General features: G+C 45.6%; 1 protein-coding gene across 2 annotated transcripts in view; it reads left to right on the top strand.

Moving 5' to 3' along the window:
• Positions 1–15,882, top strand: part of Kalrn (kalirin, RhoGEF kinase) — a 531,501-nt gene that overhangs the window by 417,393 nt on the left and 98,226 nt on the right. For both annotated transcript variants that reach the window (XM_013019466.1, XM_013019467.1), the window contains exon 34: positions 2,687–2,933. In XM_013019466.1, the coding sequence (XP_012874920.1) occupies positions 2,687–2,933 (247 nt within the window). The remainder of the gene's footprint in view (positions 1–2,686; positions 2,934–15,882) is intronic.

Genomic DNA, 15,882 nt, shown 5'->3' with positions numbered 1-15,882 from the left:
AGTCCTCAAATCTCAGCCTCCTAAGTAGCTAGGATTACAGGTGTGAGCCACCAGTTTTAGGCTGGGAATAAAGATTGTATTGGCTAATGAGGGGGATGCTCTGGGCCATTAACTTTCATTAGGTGTGAGTCACCACAATCAGGAAGGCTCAAAATGTACAGCATGACAGAATGACTTTTGAGAATTGAAGGTAAAAGTCTTTTCAGTGTGCCAAAATCTTTAGACCTCTCTGCCCTTGACCTCAACCCCAGTGCCTGAGCTGACTTCAGCCCTGAGTTCCCAAGATAATAAAGCTTGAGCTCTGAGTTTCCTGGGCACTCTGACGCTTCCTTATTGCTCTAGGGAGAGACTGAGGAAGGAGGAAAGAATTCGGAAGGAGGCGAGAGGAGGGACTATGTCGTGGCAGGCCTGTCTGCATAGGCTCATCCATTTTTCCTAACTCCTTACCAGGTAGCTTCTCTGGAATTCCCTTTTCACCTGGGGAAATCCTCAAGTAGTCAATCTTTATGACTAAGTGATGGAGGTGAGAAATACCAGGACATTCATTCTGTGTTTGAGTCATCATGGTTTTCATGGCTGGATCTTTTCTTGAATGTGGTTAGGTGTGAGCTGGGAAGAAATTGCCCATTGATCCTCTTCCCTTCCTGCTGTGTCTGTGTGGATTGAGTGGCAGTTTGCAGGAGGCAACACTGCCATCTAGTGGTTCTTTGCTCCAGGCATTGGATCTTGGGACTTAGTTTTGTTTGATTTGGTTTTGTGGTACTGGGATTTGAACTTAGATCCTTGCTTACTAGCTAAGTACTGTACTGCTTGATCCATGCCTCCAGCCATATATTGTTTCTTTTTTTTTCTTTTCTTTTTTTTGGTGGTGGGAGGAGTTGGCTTTGCAGTGTTAGGGAGAACCTAAGAGCCTTGAACATGCTATGCATTCACACTCAGTTCTGTCCTAACCCTTTATCTTGAATTACTGTCAAGAGCCTGGCTTTTTATCCCTTCTTACTCCCTTCCTAGCCAACCTTACTCACCCTGTCTATGGGGCTGGGTGGAACTTGCCCTGGGAGGCAAATTATCTCAATGGCATGCTTGGTATTTGCAATCAGATTCTCAGGTTCCTTGTTCCCTATCCTAGACTCACTCTGGCCATGTGTGTACTTGGCCCCAGGAGAGAACCATGTTACCTGGCATGGAACAGAGAAGCAGCTCCACTGAGACACAGAAGCTCAGTGACAGAAAGCCTTCCTTTCAGAAGGAACTTTCCTGGTCATCTAGGCCAGCATTCTAGCTCCAATTAACCAGCAAAAAAAAGTCAGGCTGGAGGTGTGGCTCAAGTGGTGGAGCACCATCCATAAGCAAGCATACAAATCAAGAGTACAAGACCCTGCTACCAGCAAAATAACAGTAATAATAATCTTCACTATCAAATGAGGCCAGGGAAGCGAAATGGACAAAACTAACAAACATGCTCCCTGCCTCCTTTCTCCCCACCCCCACCCCTCTTCAGTCTCATAAATTTCCTTTTCTGATGTTCCAGGCAGCAGCACCATGCCTGGCCCTGGGATGAGCTGGCACAGACTCTGCTGGGCAGCCCTGCTCTAGGGCTCACAGAGATTGACAGCATCAATCTGTATAGTCCATTTCCGATCCACTCTGACCTTCATTCAGGTCCCTGTAGAGTAAATGTCTCACTGTCCTGAAGGTAGTTTGGGACCCCATAGGACTGTCCTACGCACTATGGTGCCCCCTGTCCTGCAGCCAAGACAGAAGCTTCCCATCCCAGGATACATGTGAGCTAGCTTCTGCTGGTTAGGATGAGCTGCTGTGCAAACAGTTGTAGCCCGAAGTCCTAAATCAGAGCAGCAGAGACTAAAGTGCAGTTCCTTCTGAACTGCCCTATGGGCTGAAGCTCAGAGGTTCAGTGCCTGTGCATCAGGAAACTCCAGGCTCCTAAGCCTGGCTTCCCTTCCCATTCTTCCTGAGCCTGTCTTCCTCCCACAGTTAGGGTTTTTCTTCCATCTTGGAGTTGAAGCCCCATCCTTTTGGGAAGTACATGCAGCCTCTGCTTGTTGGCTAGTGGCTGGAGTGAGGGGTGGGGATGGGGCTCGCTTCAGGGGTTAGGAGGGAGGGAGGTTGTCTCTTGCTTTATTGCAAACATCAGCTAGGTCAAGTGAATGAGTTAAAAATCAGTCTAGGCAGTTGGAGTCTGGGTGGAGGCTATGAGGCAGGGGTGAGGCCGGGGTGGGGCAGGGGTGGGTGGGGGTGGGGTAGAGCCTTTGGTGGGAGGGAAGGGATGCTAGGGGAAGGGCTTGAAGGCACCGCTGGCTGCAAGCCTGGCTGGAGTATGGAAAGAACTCTAAAGAAGCAAGAAGGAATTGGAATGAAAGCCCCAGCTCTGGGCAGGCTCCAGGCTGGCTGGATGCTGTGAGAAACGGACTGGCACTGTGCTAATGACTTCTTTTTCTTTTCTTTCCATGCCCAACTCTCTCTCTCTCTCTCTTTCTCTCTCTCTTTCTCTCTTTCTTTCTCTCTCTCACTCTCTCTTTCTCTCCTTCTGCTACCTTCCCTCCCCTGAAATCCCATCTTTGCCCTTTATTCTTTCTCCTTCCCCTCCTCTCCCCCCCCCCTGCTCTCTCACATCCTTTGGCTCCGGCTCCCCCCCCCCATTTCCCCTCCTCCTTCCCCACCCAAGCTCTCCGGTGGATGTGAGCTGACCGTGGTCCTCCAGGACTTCAGCGCGGCCCACAGCAGCGAGCTGAGCATCCAGGTGGGCCAGACGGTGGAGCTGCTGGAGCGGCCGAGCGAGCGGCCTGGCTGGTGTCTGGTCCGCACCACGGAGCGCAGCCCCCCTCAGGAGGGCCTGGTCCCCAGCAGCGCCCTGTGCATCTCGCATTCCCGCAGCAGCGTGGAGATGGACTGCTTCTTCCCCTTGGTGAAAGGTAGGAAGGCTGGAGGGCGAGGGCAGCGAGGCCGCCTTTTCATCGCATGGATGTCTCCGGAGTGAAGAGAAAGGGTTACCAGTCGCTGTGTGGCTTGGGATGTTGTTGAACCTTTCTGAGTCCATCTCATCTTAAATATGAAGGTTAGCGCCAGGCATAGTGGTGTTTGCCTGTAATCCCAACTGATCAGGTTGCAGAAGTCTGAAGGATTGTAGGACAAGGCAAAAAAAAAAGCAGATGACCCTATCTGAAAAATTAAGTATGAAAGGACTGGGAGTGTGGCTCAAGTGATAAAGCACCTGCCTAGCAAGCATGAAGCCCTGAGTTCAAGACCCTACCACGATTTTTTTTAAGTCAAACTAGGTGATCTCTAAGATATTTTTCCCAGCTTTCCCAACATTTCATTCTACCAACAGGAAAAAGGTCTTTTCTACCTATGGCCAAGAATGGCCTCGATTCCTTCGATCCTCCCTTCCCCACTGCTCACTCTGAACTCACAGCACCTGCAGGCTCTCTGCCACCCACCCCCACCCCCAAGAACTCACCTGACAGGAGTGTGGAGCAAACCCAGGAACCACCAGCAGCATGGGGGCATGGGAGGGGGGGCTAGCATGACCCTCCCTTCTGCCCTGCCAGGATTGGAGAGCCTCCACTCATTTCTCTATTTGTCTTTTTTTTTTTAGTTTTTTATTGTAAAGATACTATACAGAGAGTTACAGTTACATGAGTAAGGTAATGAGTACACTTCCTATTGAGCATTGTTACCCCCTCCATTGTTTTCTCCCTACTATCCTTTCCCGCCCTACCTTCCCAACGTTCTTTTTTTTTAATTGTGATTAAGTGATTACATAATTTCCCAAATTTCACAAGTATTGTGGAATAATGATGCTCATTTAAAGTCACAAGTTCATTCTAACTCTCCTGGAGCAAATTGTCTATCACAGTCTATAACATATAACGGTGTACACATATACACCATACATGTGATCAGCAGCATGGAGATATTTAGTAGTGGTTCAACCAGATGAGTGGGAGTTCTTTGTTTCTTAAGTCCTGTTAGTTTTGTCGTATCACCTAACATTTTCGATTTAGCATCCACTTATCAGGGAGACCATGTACCGTTTTTCTCTTTGCTCTTGGCTTACCTCGCTCAACATGATTCCGTCTAGCTCCATCCATTTCCCTGCTAATGCCATTATTTTGTCATTTCTAATGGCTGCATAATATTCCATTGTGTATAGATACCACAATTTTTGGATCCATTCATCTGTGGTGGGGCATCTGGGTTGTTTCCATATCCTAGCTATTGTGAACAGTGCTGCAATAAACATGGAGGTGCACGTGTCCTTGTATATTGGTTCCTGTTGTTCAGGGTAGATGCCTAGAAGTGGTATGACTGGGTCGTAAGGGAGGTCAATCTTTAGCTTTCTAAGGACCCTCCAGACTGCTTTCCAAAGTGGTTGTATAAGTGTACATTCCCACCAGCAGTGTAATAGGGTTCCTCTTTCTCCACATCCCCTCCAGCATTTGTCGTTGGCTGATTTGTGGATGTGGGACATTCTGACTGGGGTAAGGTGGTATCTCAGGGTTGTCTTTATTTGCATTTCCTTCACCACCAGGGATGATGAACATTTCCTCATGTGTTTCTTTGCCATTTTTATTTCTTCATTTGAGAAGTCCCTCTTTAGTTCCCTTGCCCATTTAGTAATTGGTTTGTTAGGTTTGGGAGGGATTAGTTTCTTGAGTTCCCTGTATATACTGGATGTTAACCCCTTGTCTGATATATTGCTGGTAAATATTTTTTCCCAATTAGTTGGTTGTCTTTCTATCTTGGTTGTGATAGATTTAGCTGTGCAGAAGCTTTTTATTTTAAGGTAGTCCCATTTGTTGAGTCTCTCTCCAATTTGTTGTGACCCTGGGACTCTGTTCAGGAAGTTCCTTCCTGTGCCTATTAGTTCAAGTGTCTCTCCTACTCTGTCCTGCAGTAGTTTCAGAGATTCAGGTTTAATGTTAAGGTCTTTAATCCATTTTGAGTTGATGTTGGTGCATGGTGATAGGCTGGGGTCCACTTTTAGTTTTCTGCATGTGGCCGCATTTCTCTATTTTGAAGGACTAAATTCTTCCAGCCTAGTGTTTGTGCCCTCCACAGGCTAGACTGGTTACTTTTTCTCACACCTGAGAGCTGGAACTACTTAGCATTCTCCAAAGGTGGTTTCTAGATTAGCAGCTGCCTGGGATTTGGTCAGCAATGCCAATGCTTAAGCTGGAGGCCTAGTGAGGGAGTCATGCAAAGCCAGGTCTTAGTTCTAAGCTGCTTGTTTGTACCTGATCGGATTTGTGTCAGATCCGTGGTAGACATTTAGTAGTAAGGAGGAAGATAGGTTTCTGGTTCTATTGGAGGCAAGAACAAAGGGTCACCATGAGACCCACGCAGACTTCCTAATAGTTTACCATCAGCTTGTTAAGTGCTCAGAAAGTATTCTGCTTCTGACATCCCTTCTGGCAGTTCTTCTAAGCCTGGCTTCCTGCTTCTCTCCACTAGATGGCAGTAGCAGCTGCAGTGATGGTGCTGCCTCCTCTTCTAGAGCCAGAACTAACACCTCCTTCCTTGTGCTCTGCCCATTCTGCTCTCTGCAGTATTAACGGTCAAGGTGGCTCTAGGGGTCATGAGCCTTCCCCTCCTGGGCCTTCCCTGGGGTCAGCATGATTCATGACGGGGCTGGTGAGAAAGATAAGGGCTCATGCGGCCAAATTGGGGTGTGGGGGGATCTACCTTTCTTATTACTTTCCTACCACCAGAACATTTGAGGACTTACTTGGCCTGGGCTGGCCCTCTGGAATCCAGTCATTCCTTTTCATGGCCGCCTCTCTCCTCAGCAGCCATCTCTTCTATGGGACAGACTTGTGATTTTCAGCTCTGGATACATTGTTCATTCACTTCAAGGAGATTTTTTTTTTCCTTAACACAGTCAGACCAATTAATTCAGGGCCTAACATCAAATTCCTTAATCATTCTGATGTCCTATGGGAGTTGAGAACTATTGCTTTATTGGTTCAGCAACCCCAGACTGTCAAGAAGATAATACCTAACACACACACACACACACACACACAAAACTCCATAAAAAAGCACAAACAACTGGATTGAAAAGGGCTTTTTTTCTCTTTTCCTTTTGTCTTGTTTGTTTATTTATTTGTCTTTTGTGGAGGACAAGGGAGCACAAAAATGGAAGGACAAAGGGTGAATAAATATGGCAGTGTTACTAGACATATGTCAATTTGTGGGCAGAGACAGGAGGGAAAAACTGACAGACAGAAACATATTGTTTAGAATATGGAGAAACTGGAACACTGGTACCTTACTGGTGGGAATGTAACATGGCGCAACTGCTATAGAGAACAGTATAAAACTAGAATTTCATGTGATCTAGCAATTATCTCTCTCTTTCTCTGTGTGTATGCATGTATGTGTGTATATCAAATATCCATGGACTGATGAAGGAATAAATAGTGTGGCATATATATACAGAGGAATAAACTTAGCCTTAAAAATGTACATACTGAGGAATATTACTGAGCCTTATAGAGAAAGGAAAACATAACACCCAGGCATGATGTTAAGTGAAATAAACTAGCCACAAAAAAAGACAAGTACTATATTATTTAACTTATATGAGATATCTTGAAGAGCCAACTATCCTGAGGCAAAGCATAGGTTGGTGAGTTCCAGGGACTGGTCGGATAATGGGAGTTACTGCCCAATGAATAGAGACTTTCAGTTTTGCAAGATGAAAAAAGTTCTAGAGGGGCTGGGAAGGTGGCTCAGTGGTAGAGCGCTTGCCTTGCATGCATGAGGCCCTGGGTTTGATTCCTCAGCACCACATAAGCAGAAAAAGAAAAAAGCCGGAAGTGGCACTGTGGCTCAAATGGTAGAGTGCTAGCCTTGAGCTGAAGAGCTGAGGGACAGTGCCCAGGCCCAGAGTTCAGGCCCCACAACCGGACCCCAAAAAAAAAAAAAAAGTTCTAGAGATGGATTGTAGGAATGGTTGCACAACAGAGTAAATGTACTTAATACCCCAGAGTTTTATACTTTCAAATGGTAAAGAACGTTTTAAATGAAAACTCAGTCCTAGGTCCCAAGTTCCACAAACAAGTCTAGTTTATTCTCCACAAAGCTGTATAGCACATATGGGTTCTTTTGCTTTTCCTGCATGCTTTATTCCCGGGCTGGGGTGTGAGGAGCTGCCCCTTAGTGAAACCAAACCAAGGCTTCTGCTGTGACTATGGAAGGATGCCCTGGAGACCAGGGCCAGTGGCTTTGTGGTCCTGGTTGTTTATCAGTAGTCCTCTCCCTTGTGCTCTCCTGGGGATTTTTGCTGAGATCAATTAGCTGGCCTGAGGCAGCTCGTCCAGTGGAAGGTGCATAGCATAGGGGAGAATGCATGGGCTCGGGAGACAAGCACCACTGTCCTGAGAACGCTGAGCAAGCCTGTTAGGTTTATAGTCAGCTGCCAAATATACCCAACATTGATGGAGCCTTACTGTGGAGTGGGTTCAAGCTCAAAGCCTTAGTACTACTAAGCTACATTTTCCTCATTTTGTAGACAAGGAGGCAGAGAGCTGACATGACTTGCTCAAGGCACATAACCTGCATGCATGGACATGGATTTGATGAGCTGCCTACTCCTAAGGCTTCCTGTGCCTGTGCTCTGCACCCCTTCTGGCAAGGCTCCCTGTGCTAGCCAGTCTAGCCCAGTGAGGACTTGAAGAACTAACACATCATAACACTGTACACACCATTTCTCACTCTGCCTCTCAGCTCTAGCCCCAAATGCTCCTCTCTCTAGAGCAGTGATCAAAGATAGATTCTGTCCTGTGCGTGCCTGGCCCATTAATGAGATCCTGTGGGCAGGAGGACTCTGCCCAGTGATCTGGACAGCAGGTTGGGCTTGGTCCAGCTCTAATGGGAGCCAGCCAAGCTCTGGAGCTGCTCCTGCCTGTCCAACAGACTTGTTACAGGATGGGAGCTCCAAAATGCCATGACGTCCAGCTCTCTGCTTTTCCTCTTCCCCTTAATCTGAAATCCAGAGATTCAAAGGTACTTCTACCTGCCAACAGTTTTCTAACTCTCTCTCTCCTTAATCTATTGATTTCTCTCTCACACACATACACACATATATGTACACATGACATTTTTCCAGTGTAATTCTGCATCAGGAGCAACTGATCTCGGGTTTTTAATGTACTCTGCAATGCCTAACACCCTAGGAAACTAAAAAAAAAAAAAAATAGAACCTGCGTCTTCCCAGAGCAAACCCTCTCAGGTATGAAGTACCTTATTGCAAACTTCAGATGGCTGCTCTACAATCCTCTTCATCAGTACAGACTGTGTCTGTAATTGACCAGATGTGAGAGAGGCACTTTGAAATGTGCAGCTCTGCTCCTTATCAAGGCAAATTATACATAGGAGTACGACGAATGAGAGCAAGAATACTTTTCTACACTAGTTCACAAAGTTTTATTTTATAATGCCTTTGACAGCTTGTAGTGTGTACACAATGAAAAATAGTGACAAGGCATTTTTGGAAAGCCACCATACTAGTGAATAAGATTAAGTAAAGCAGCTGAGCTCTAGTGACTCACACCTGTAATCCTAGCTACTCAGTCTTATATAAGGCTGAGATCTGTAGATTGTGGTTCAAAGCTAGCCCAGGCAGAAATACTCTTACCTTCAATCAACCAGCAAAAGGCTAGAAGTGGAGCTGTGCTCAAATGATAAAAGCATCAGCCTTAAGCAAAAAAACCAAGCATGAGCATAAAGCCTGGAGTGCAATGAAGCCCCATTCCCAGCACTGAAGGAAAAAACATGTGAGACAAATAATAATGATGCGCTTGAATAGGAACTGTAATTCAACTGAATGGTAATCCTTATTTTGAATGGAAAATCAGTCTTCTTGAGCTGTTTCCACTTCTATGCAAAAGAAGCCAGTGAAAAAGCTGAAAGGCATCAAGGGGAAAGTAAAGGTGCATTTTGACCTTTGTCAGTGGTCTTATGGTGTTGTTTGTACAGGATAAGTCTTTTTTTATTTTTTTAAAATTACCTCTAAGTAGTTGTACAAAGTGCACAGGATAATTCTTAACAAAGCATGGCTTTGCCATGGCATGTAGGAGACCATAAGAAGAGATAAAAATGAGGTGTGTTGGAGTAACAATATCTTGGAGTAAAAGACCAGAGCCTGGATTCTGGCTCTGCCATCAACTAGCTAATGACCTTGGCCAAGATAGTTAGAAATTTATCAAATTGGTTAGTGGATGAGATAGTTGTGACAGCCCATGTGTCACACTACAGGCAGAGAATTAATGCTAATTTCCCTGCCTGGCCCTTGGTCCCAGTTCTGATATCCCTATCAGCTGTATCTAGGCTGTTTGCAACATGATCCTCCTCAGGGGTGTTAGAAAAGTCAAGGTCCTGATTCCAGTTCCATCCATAGATTTTCTTAGAGGCACCAATATTGTCTCTTGCCCTTACCCTCTCCCTTCCCTCAGTTTCTCCTCCTGGTCTCTGTGAGATCCTTCCCCCAGGCAACTCTAACCGCAGGCCCAGCTGGCTCCATGATTTCCCAAAGAAATAATGGTTTATTCCTCTCTTCTCTCTCTCTCTCTCTTTTTTTTTTTTTTGCCTTCTACCCAGAAGACTGGGACCATATCTGATGTATTTGAGCTGAAAATTCCAGTTTTTCCCTGGCTTTCCCCTCCGGCACCTCTGAGTAACCTATTCTCTCCCCAGTGAATTTAAGTCACTGAAGTCCATTTTTAGACCATGCCCCCCCTTCATGTGTTAGAAGACAGTGCTGACACTGTGAATGTTGGGGTTCAATTTAAAATAAAAACTAGGAAGTGGCGCTCTGGCTCAAGCAGTAGAACACTCACCTTGAGCTGAAGAGTGCAGGGACAGTGCCCAAACCCAGATTTCAAGCCCTCCAACCAACAACAACAACAAAACTAGAACAAAGAGAGGTATTGTGAAAAGTGCCTTTCATATTTCTTTTTCTTTTTTTCTGCTTTGTTAGAATGGGCCCAAAGGGTCTCTCTGGTCACTGGTCATTAGGGTAGGAGCCCTCTCTCTATATACGATTCCTTAAAGAGGGAGACAGGTTTGTTTCATTTGTTTAAGATCTGAAAGGATGAAGGAGGGTGAATGTGGTCAAAATACTTCATGTACATTGTGAAAATAGAACAGTGAAGCTGGTTGAGATTGGTTTGGAAAGAAGGCAAGAGGGAGGAAGGAGAATGATAGAGAGGGTGAGTTGATCAAGGTATGCTGTATGCAGATGCGACATGTCAAAATGCAAACCCCTAAGTAATGGCAATTTTTTTTTAAAAAAACTAATTTTTTTCTAATTTTTGTTGGTTTTTGGTGCCAGTACTGGGATTAAACTCGTTTCCATTCTTGATTATTTTGCTTAAGGCTGATACCCTACTACATGAGCCACTTCTGACTTTTTGATGGTTAGAGATAAGCCTTTTAGATTTAGCTGCCCAGGCTGGCCTCTAACCTCAGTTCTCAGATCTCAGCCTCCTGAATAAGCAGGATTATGGGCATGAGCCATCCTAACACCCAGCAAAAAAAAATGTAAATATATATATACATATATATGTGTGTGTGTAAATATAATATATGCAGCATATGTATATATAACATAAATAAAATTATATATAGTATATGTGTATATTATATATGCTCTATAGCATATGTCATGTATTATACATATATATATATATATATAACATTTTTTATGTAAGAATAAGGGAGTGGCAAGGACAGTTCCCTAGACCTCTGCTGCTGTATGCTGTGAGACATGTCACCTGTGGAGCATCAGTCTGATCTCTAAGGCCTGGAGAGACCAAAGACAAGTCAAGCCCTTCCTCCTCTGCTACACCTCAGTGTCATCTGCTTCTCAGCAGTACTGGGCAACAGGAGATTCCCATTTACCCTGGAAGAGCGTTGGTCTTTCTGGCACCCTGTGGGGAGGTCTCTTAGCTTTCTTCATGGTCGTCCTGCTGGGACTTATGTCAGCCAGTGCCAAACTCAGCAGCATATGCCCCTGCCGGCTGGTGCTCACTGTAAGTCTGTGACAGCTACATGCTGGTGATGATGTCCCTTAGCATTCAGAAGGGAAGGAGAAAAGTTCACCTATACTCCTTGGCCCTGGAGCCTCAGGAGCCAGCCGATGGAAGCAGAGTGGCAATGGCCACCTGGGGATTTGGACAATGGCAGAAAGGCTGCCATTGGCTGTGCTTACCAGGAGAGGTGGAGACCATGGAAGGAGAGAGGTCATCCCACCCAACAGAGTGTCCCTTATAGAGATGACACAATTTCCCCTTACTTGGAGCTAACTAAGCTGAACCTGCTCTCCCACTAAAGCAACACAGAAGAAATGGCATGCACAAATGTGGGTTGGGAGAAGAGAAGACACAGCAGAGGTCTGAGTGCTGAGGATGAGCCCATGTGCTCTGCTCTGGGAAAGTCAGAGGTGACAGTGCTTCAGGCCCTCTGGGGGCTTTTGCAGGCCTCACAAAGAGCTCTCAGGGCAGTTGGATGTTGCTGAGCAGGACAGGGTGAGTGCTCGGAACTCTTTTCACTGTCTGCCCCTGTGTTGCCTGCAGCCCCAAAAGAACTCCCTGAGGTGTGTGTAGGACTGATATTGCAGCCTTAACTCAGCCCTTCAAAGAGGGCAGCTGTGGCCATGCTTAATACTAGTGACTTATGCCTATGATCCTAGCTTCTCAGGAAACAGTTCTGAAGATTTTGACTCAAAGCCAGACCAGGCCAGAAAATCTGTGAGACTCTTATCTTTAATTAACCAATAAAAGAATGGAAATGGAGTTGTAGCTCAAATGTTAGAGCGTTAGCCTTGAGTTAAAAAAAAAAAAAAAGCCTACCGGGCACCCATGACTCACGCCTGTAATCCTAGCTACTCAGGAGGCTGAGATCTGAGGATCGAGGTTCAAAGCCAGCCCGGGGAAGGGAAGTCCATGAAACTCTTTTTTTTTGGGGGGGGGTCTGGTTGTGGGGCCTGAACTCTGGGCCTGGGCGCTGTCCGTCCGCTCTTCAGCTCAAGGCTAGCACTCTACCACTTGAGCCACAGCGCCACTTCCGGCTTTTTCTTTTTGTTTATGTGTTACTGAGGAATCGAACCCAGGGCCTCTTGCATGCAAGGCAAGCACTCTACCACTGAGCCACCAGAAAACCAGAAGTGGCACTGTAGCTCAAGTGGTAGAGTGCTTGCGTTGAGCTGAAATGCTGAGGGACAATGCCCAAGCCCAGAGTTCAAGTCCCATGACTGAGCAAAAAAAAAGAAAAAAGAAAAAAGAAAAGCTATACACATAAAAAAGAAACTGACTGATACTGTATTCACTAACCTTACTTTCCACACAGCCCTGTTGGCCACAGGAAGTATAGGTGTCTACTCTTGTACACAGGTAGGCAAAGAGATTATTGCATTACTGGTCCCTACTGCATGGAGGATGTTGAGCTGAAGACCCTTTTGAGCTCAGAACACTTCAAAGTCTTCAGTCTCCCTTTGAGCAGAGACAAACTGCTTTCTGTGGCTGCAAAGAGAACCAAAGCCCATTCTGACATTATCTCCTATGCATTAGATTACTTTGATGGAAATTTTTATTTACTTATTTTTCTGTCGGTTGTGGGGCCTGAACTCTGGGCCTTGGCACTGTCCCTGCGCTCTTCAGCTCAACTCGAGCACTCGAGCACCACTTCCCTATGCATTAGATTACTGATTCTATTGTAACAGATTATCATGAACTTGGATCACTTTAACTGACCACACAAGTTCTGCAGTTCTGTAGACTAGAAGTCCAATATGAGTCTCAGTGTCTACATTCAAAGCATTGGAATGGCTGTGTTCTTTTCCAGAGGGCTAGGGAAGAAGCTGTTGCTAGCCTTTTCCAGCTTCTAGAGGCCACTAGCTTCTTTGGGATGTCTTCCCTTCCTCCTTCTTCAGAGCCATCAATGTGCATCTGTCTGATCCTCCTTCAGAATCACATCTCCCCACCACCACCACCACAGCAGAGAAAGTCCTCTGATTTTAGGAGGTTCTGTCTCCACCTAGACAACCCAGATAGCCTCCCTATACCTCAAGGTCCTCCTCTGAGACCCATCTGCAAAGTCTTTCTGCTGTGTAGAGTGGCTTAGTCCCAAGTACTGGACTTGGACATATATGGAGAACTGTTTTCTTCCTACATCATCCTAACCATTCTCCTGACCAACCTGCCCCACCGAGCTAATCGCCAATCAAGCTATGTGTATTCAGACTCAGGGTTCAAGCTATGTGTATTCAGACTCAGGGTTCAATCTTTTGTTCCCTCTGCCTGGAACACCCCAGATTCTCCAAATCTTACATATCTGCATGGCTTGTACCCCACTTCCTTCATGCCTCTCAGATGTCACCTGATTAGAGAGGGACCTCCCAACTCCCACCCTCCCCTTCTCACTGCGTCCTCCTTCCTGCTTTGCTTCCTTGTCTTTACCACCTCTGGCATTTGTTCGTGTGTTGTGTCCAAACTCCTCCCGTAGCACAGGGATTCTTACCCATTTTGATCATGGCTGCATCTAGAACAGTGGCTGACATAGAAGAGATGCTCAGTATATATTTATGGAAGGAAGGGCCAAAGGGCCATGCACTGAGGACCCTGCAGAGAGCTTGTGTGAAGGACCAGACTCAGTGTGTTTGTCAAGGAAACTGGCAGAAGCCTTGGCAGAAGAGCCTAAGGATGGAAAGCCCTTTCCTTCTGATGGAGGAGTTCTTCAAAATCCTTTTTCCTGGGAAGTCTGCTCTCTGAGAGCACATGGGCTTAGCAACTCTCATTTATTTGGAATGGTTGAAGACAGAAATATAAGGATAAGCCATGTCTTCCACATTCCTCCTACTATTGGAAATCTTTAGTAAGCTGACCAGAGTTACATCAAGCTAAAATCCATTTTCCATTTAATGCATTAGAGCCTCTTCATTGGGCCCCAGGAAGCCACGTGCTGCTGCCGCTGCTCCATCTGCCTGTGGGAGGGGGAGATGGAACTGACAGGCAGAATTCAAATGCCATCCCTAGTAATGGACACAACAGTCACAGGCCTACCGAAATTGAAACCCAGTCAAAGTGATAGACTGGCACTCCTTCTCGCCCTCCTTTGGGAACACTTTGACCTACTTAGAGGCAAACATTTTTGGAAGATAGAGCCTGGAGTGGGTTGTTTTTAGCATCACTAGCTATAGCTATCTTTCACTTTGATAAATAGCTCTCTCTTCCTGTACTCAGGTGAGCTCAGGGGCCGCTTGGCACAGGTCTCTAGGAACCTAGCCTTCTGCTAGTAGCTCTGCCTCTCTGTCCCTGTACAACATTCTGGGGAAACACTGGATCCTCTGTGTGCTCTCACTCTCTTTACCAATATTCCCCTCCCCACCTTGGGCCTGGTTTAGACCAGAAAGGGATCAGTGGGCAGTAATGAAAAACAGAGAGTGTTGGATAAGATGATCTGGGGCTTAACACTATTGGGGGTGAGACAGCCAGAAGAGACAGGCAGACATCAAGTGGGCAAGGTGTAGAGAAACACATTTATAGGGCAGTTGGTTGAACCAGATGTGTGATGCAGTAATCCCAGCACTCAGGAGCCTGAGGTAGGAAGACCACTGAGTCCTGAACCACATAGCAAGACCTTACCTGTGAGGAGTTACCCATGTGGACATTACACGGTTTTGAAAGAAATGTATGCTTGGAGTTTAAATTAAATGTAAGAACAGGATGCACATTGCCCCTCCTTTCTCTAATCTCAAGTATGTCCAGTCGCTGATAATTGTGATCCCAGTTCTTCTACTCTATATCCCAACCTGGTCTGTTTCTGATTCTTTTTGTCTATCTGCCCCACAAAACTGAACCAACTGTGCCTCCTAGAATTCACCATATTTTTTTTCTTTGTCTTTGCTCTGGGAACATATTTGACCCAGTTTATATTGTATTTACCATACTAATTCACATACATAGGTAAACATTGTGACTTGCATATAGTAGATATTCAGATACTAACTACTTGTTGAATAAATCTTCAGGACTTGTCAAGAATTATATATATATATATATATATATATAAAGAATTATATATATATATAGCCAAATGGAAGACAAAACTGTGTTACTTGGAGAAAAATTAGAAACTATCCTGATGACAGCAATCAGGTAGATCATTGGTCAGAATTCTACACCTCAAAGATGAAAATTAAAGAACATACACTTGTCAACCAAAGAACATATAGGGGACTACATGCTGGGCATAGTGACATGCAGCTGGAGCCCAGATGAGGCTACAGGGAACTTGGTGGAGGTTCAAGGCCATCTTAGGCAACAAAAATGAGATGTCTAAAAAAGCAAGGGAGGGCGGAGGAAGAGAGGGAGGAAGGAAGAGAGGAAGGAAGGAAGGAAGGAAGGAAGGAAGGAAGGAAGGAAGGAAGGAAGGAGGGAGGGAAAGAACAAAACACAAAAAAAGACATAAGCAGAAGAATGGTCAAGGGACCAGTTGTTAGAGTTGGAGAAAACCAAGACCTTGTGTCCAAGTGCTTACTAAACTCTTCCTACTGAGTCCAATGGATGTTTATAGTCCTCAGCCCTGAGTTCATACTGAAAACTGAATTCATATTTCAAAACCATAGCTCTGACTCAGAAACAGAATCTTGGAGTGGTGTTAGAAGGAAGAATCCCTGTGGGGGAAGAGGCAGTAGAGTGTGTAGAAGACATACAGGGCCTGTCCTCCATACTCATCAGGAATCAAACTGGCAGCCTCTGTGGGCTATGTTTTGTACTGAACTTGGCACAGAAGTAAGTGTGACTCTCTAGACCCAAGTAGAGGCAGGGTTGCTATTCTGTCCCTGCCTTTGACTCAGTG

This window comes from Dipodomys ordii, unplaced genomic scaffold, assembly GCF_000151885.1.
Source record: "Dipodomys ordii isolate 6190 unplaced genomic scaffold, Dord_2.0 Scaffold45, whole genome shotgun sequence".
NCBI classification, from domain to species: domain Eukaryota; kingdom Metazoa; phylum Chordata; class Mammalia; order Rodentia; family Heteromyidae; genus Dipodomys; species Dipodomys ordii.
This window is presented reverse-complemented; position numbering and strand designations above follow the sequence as displayed.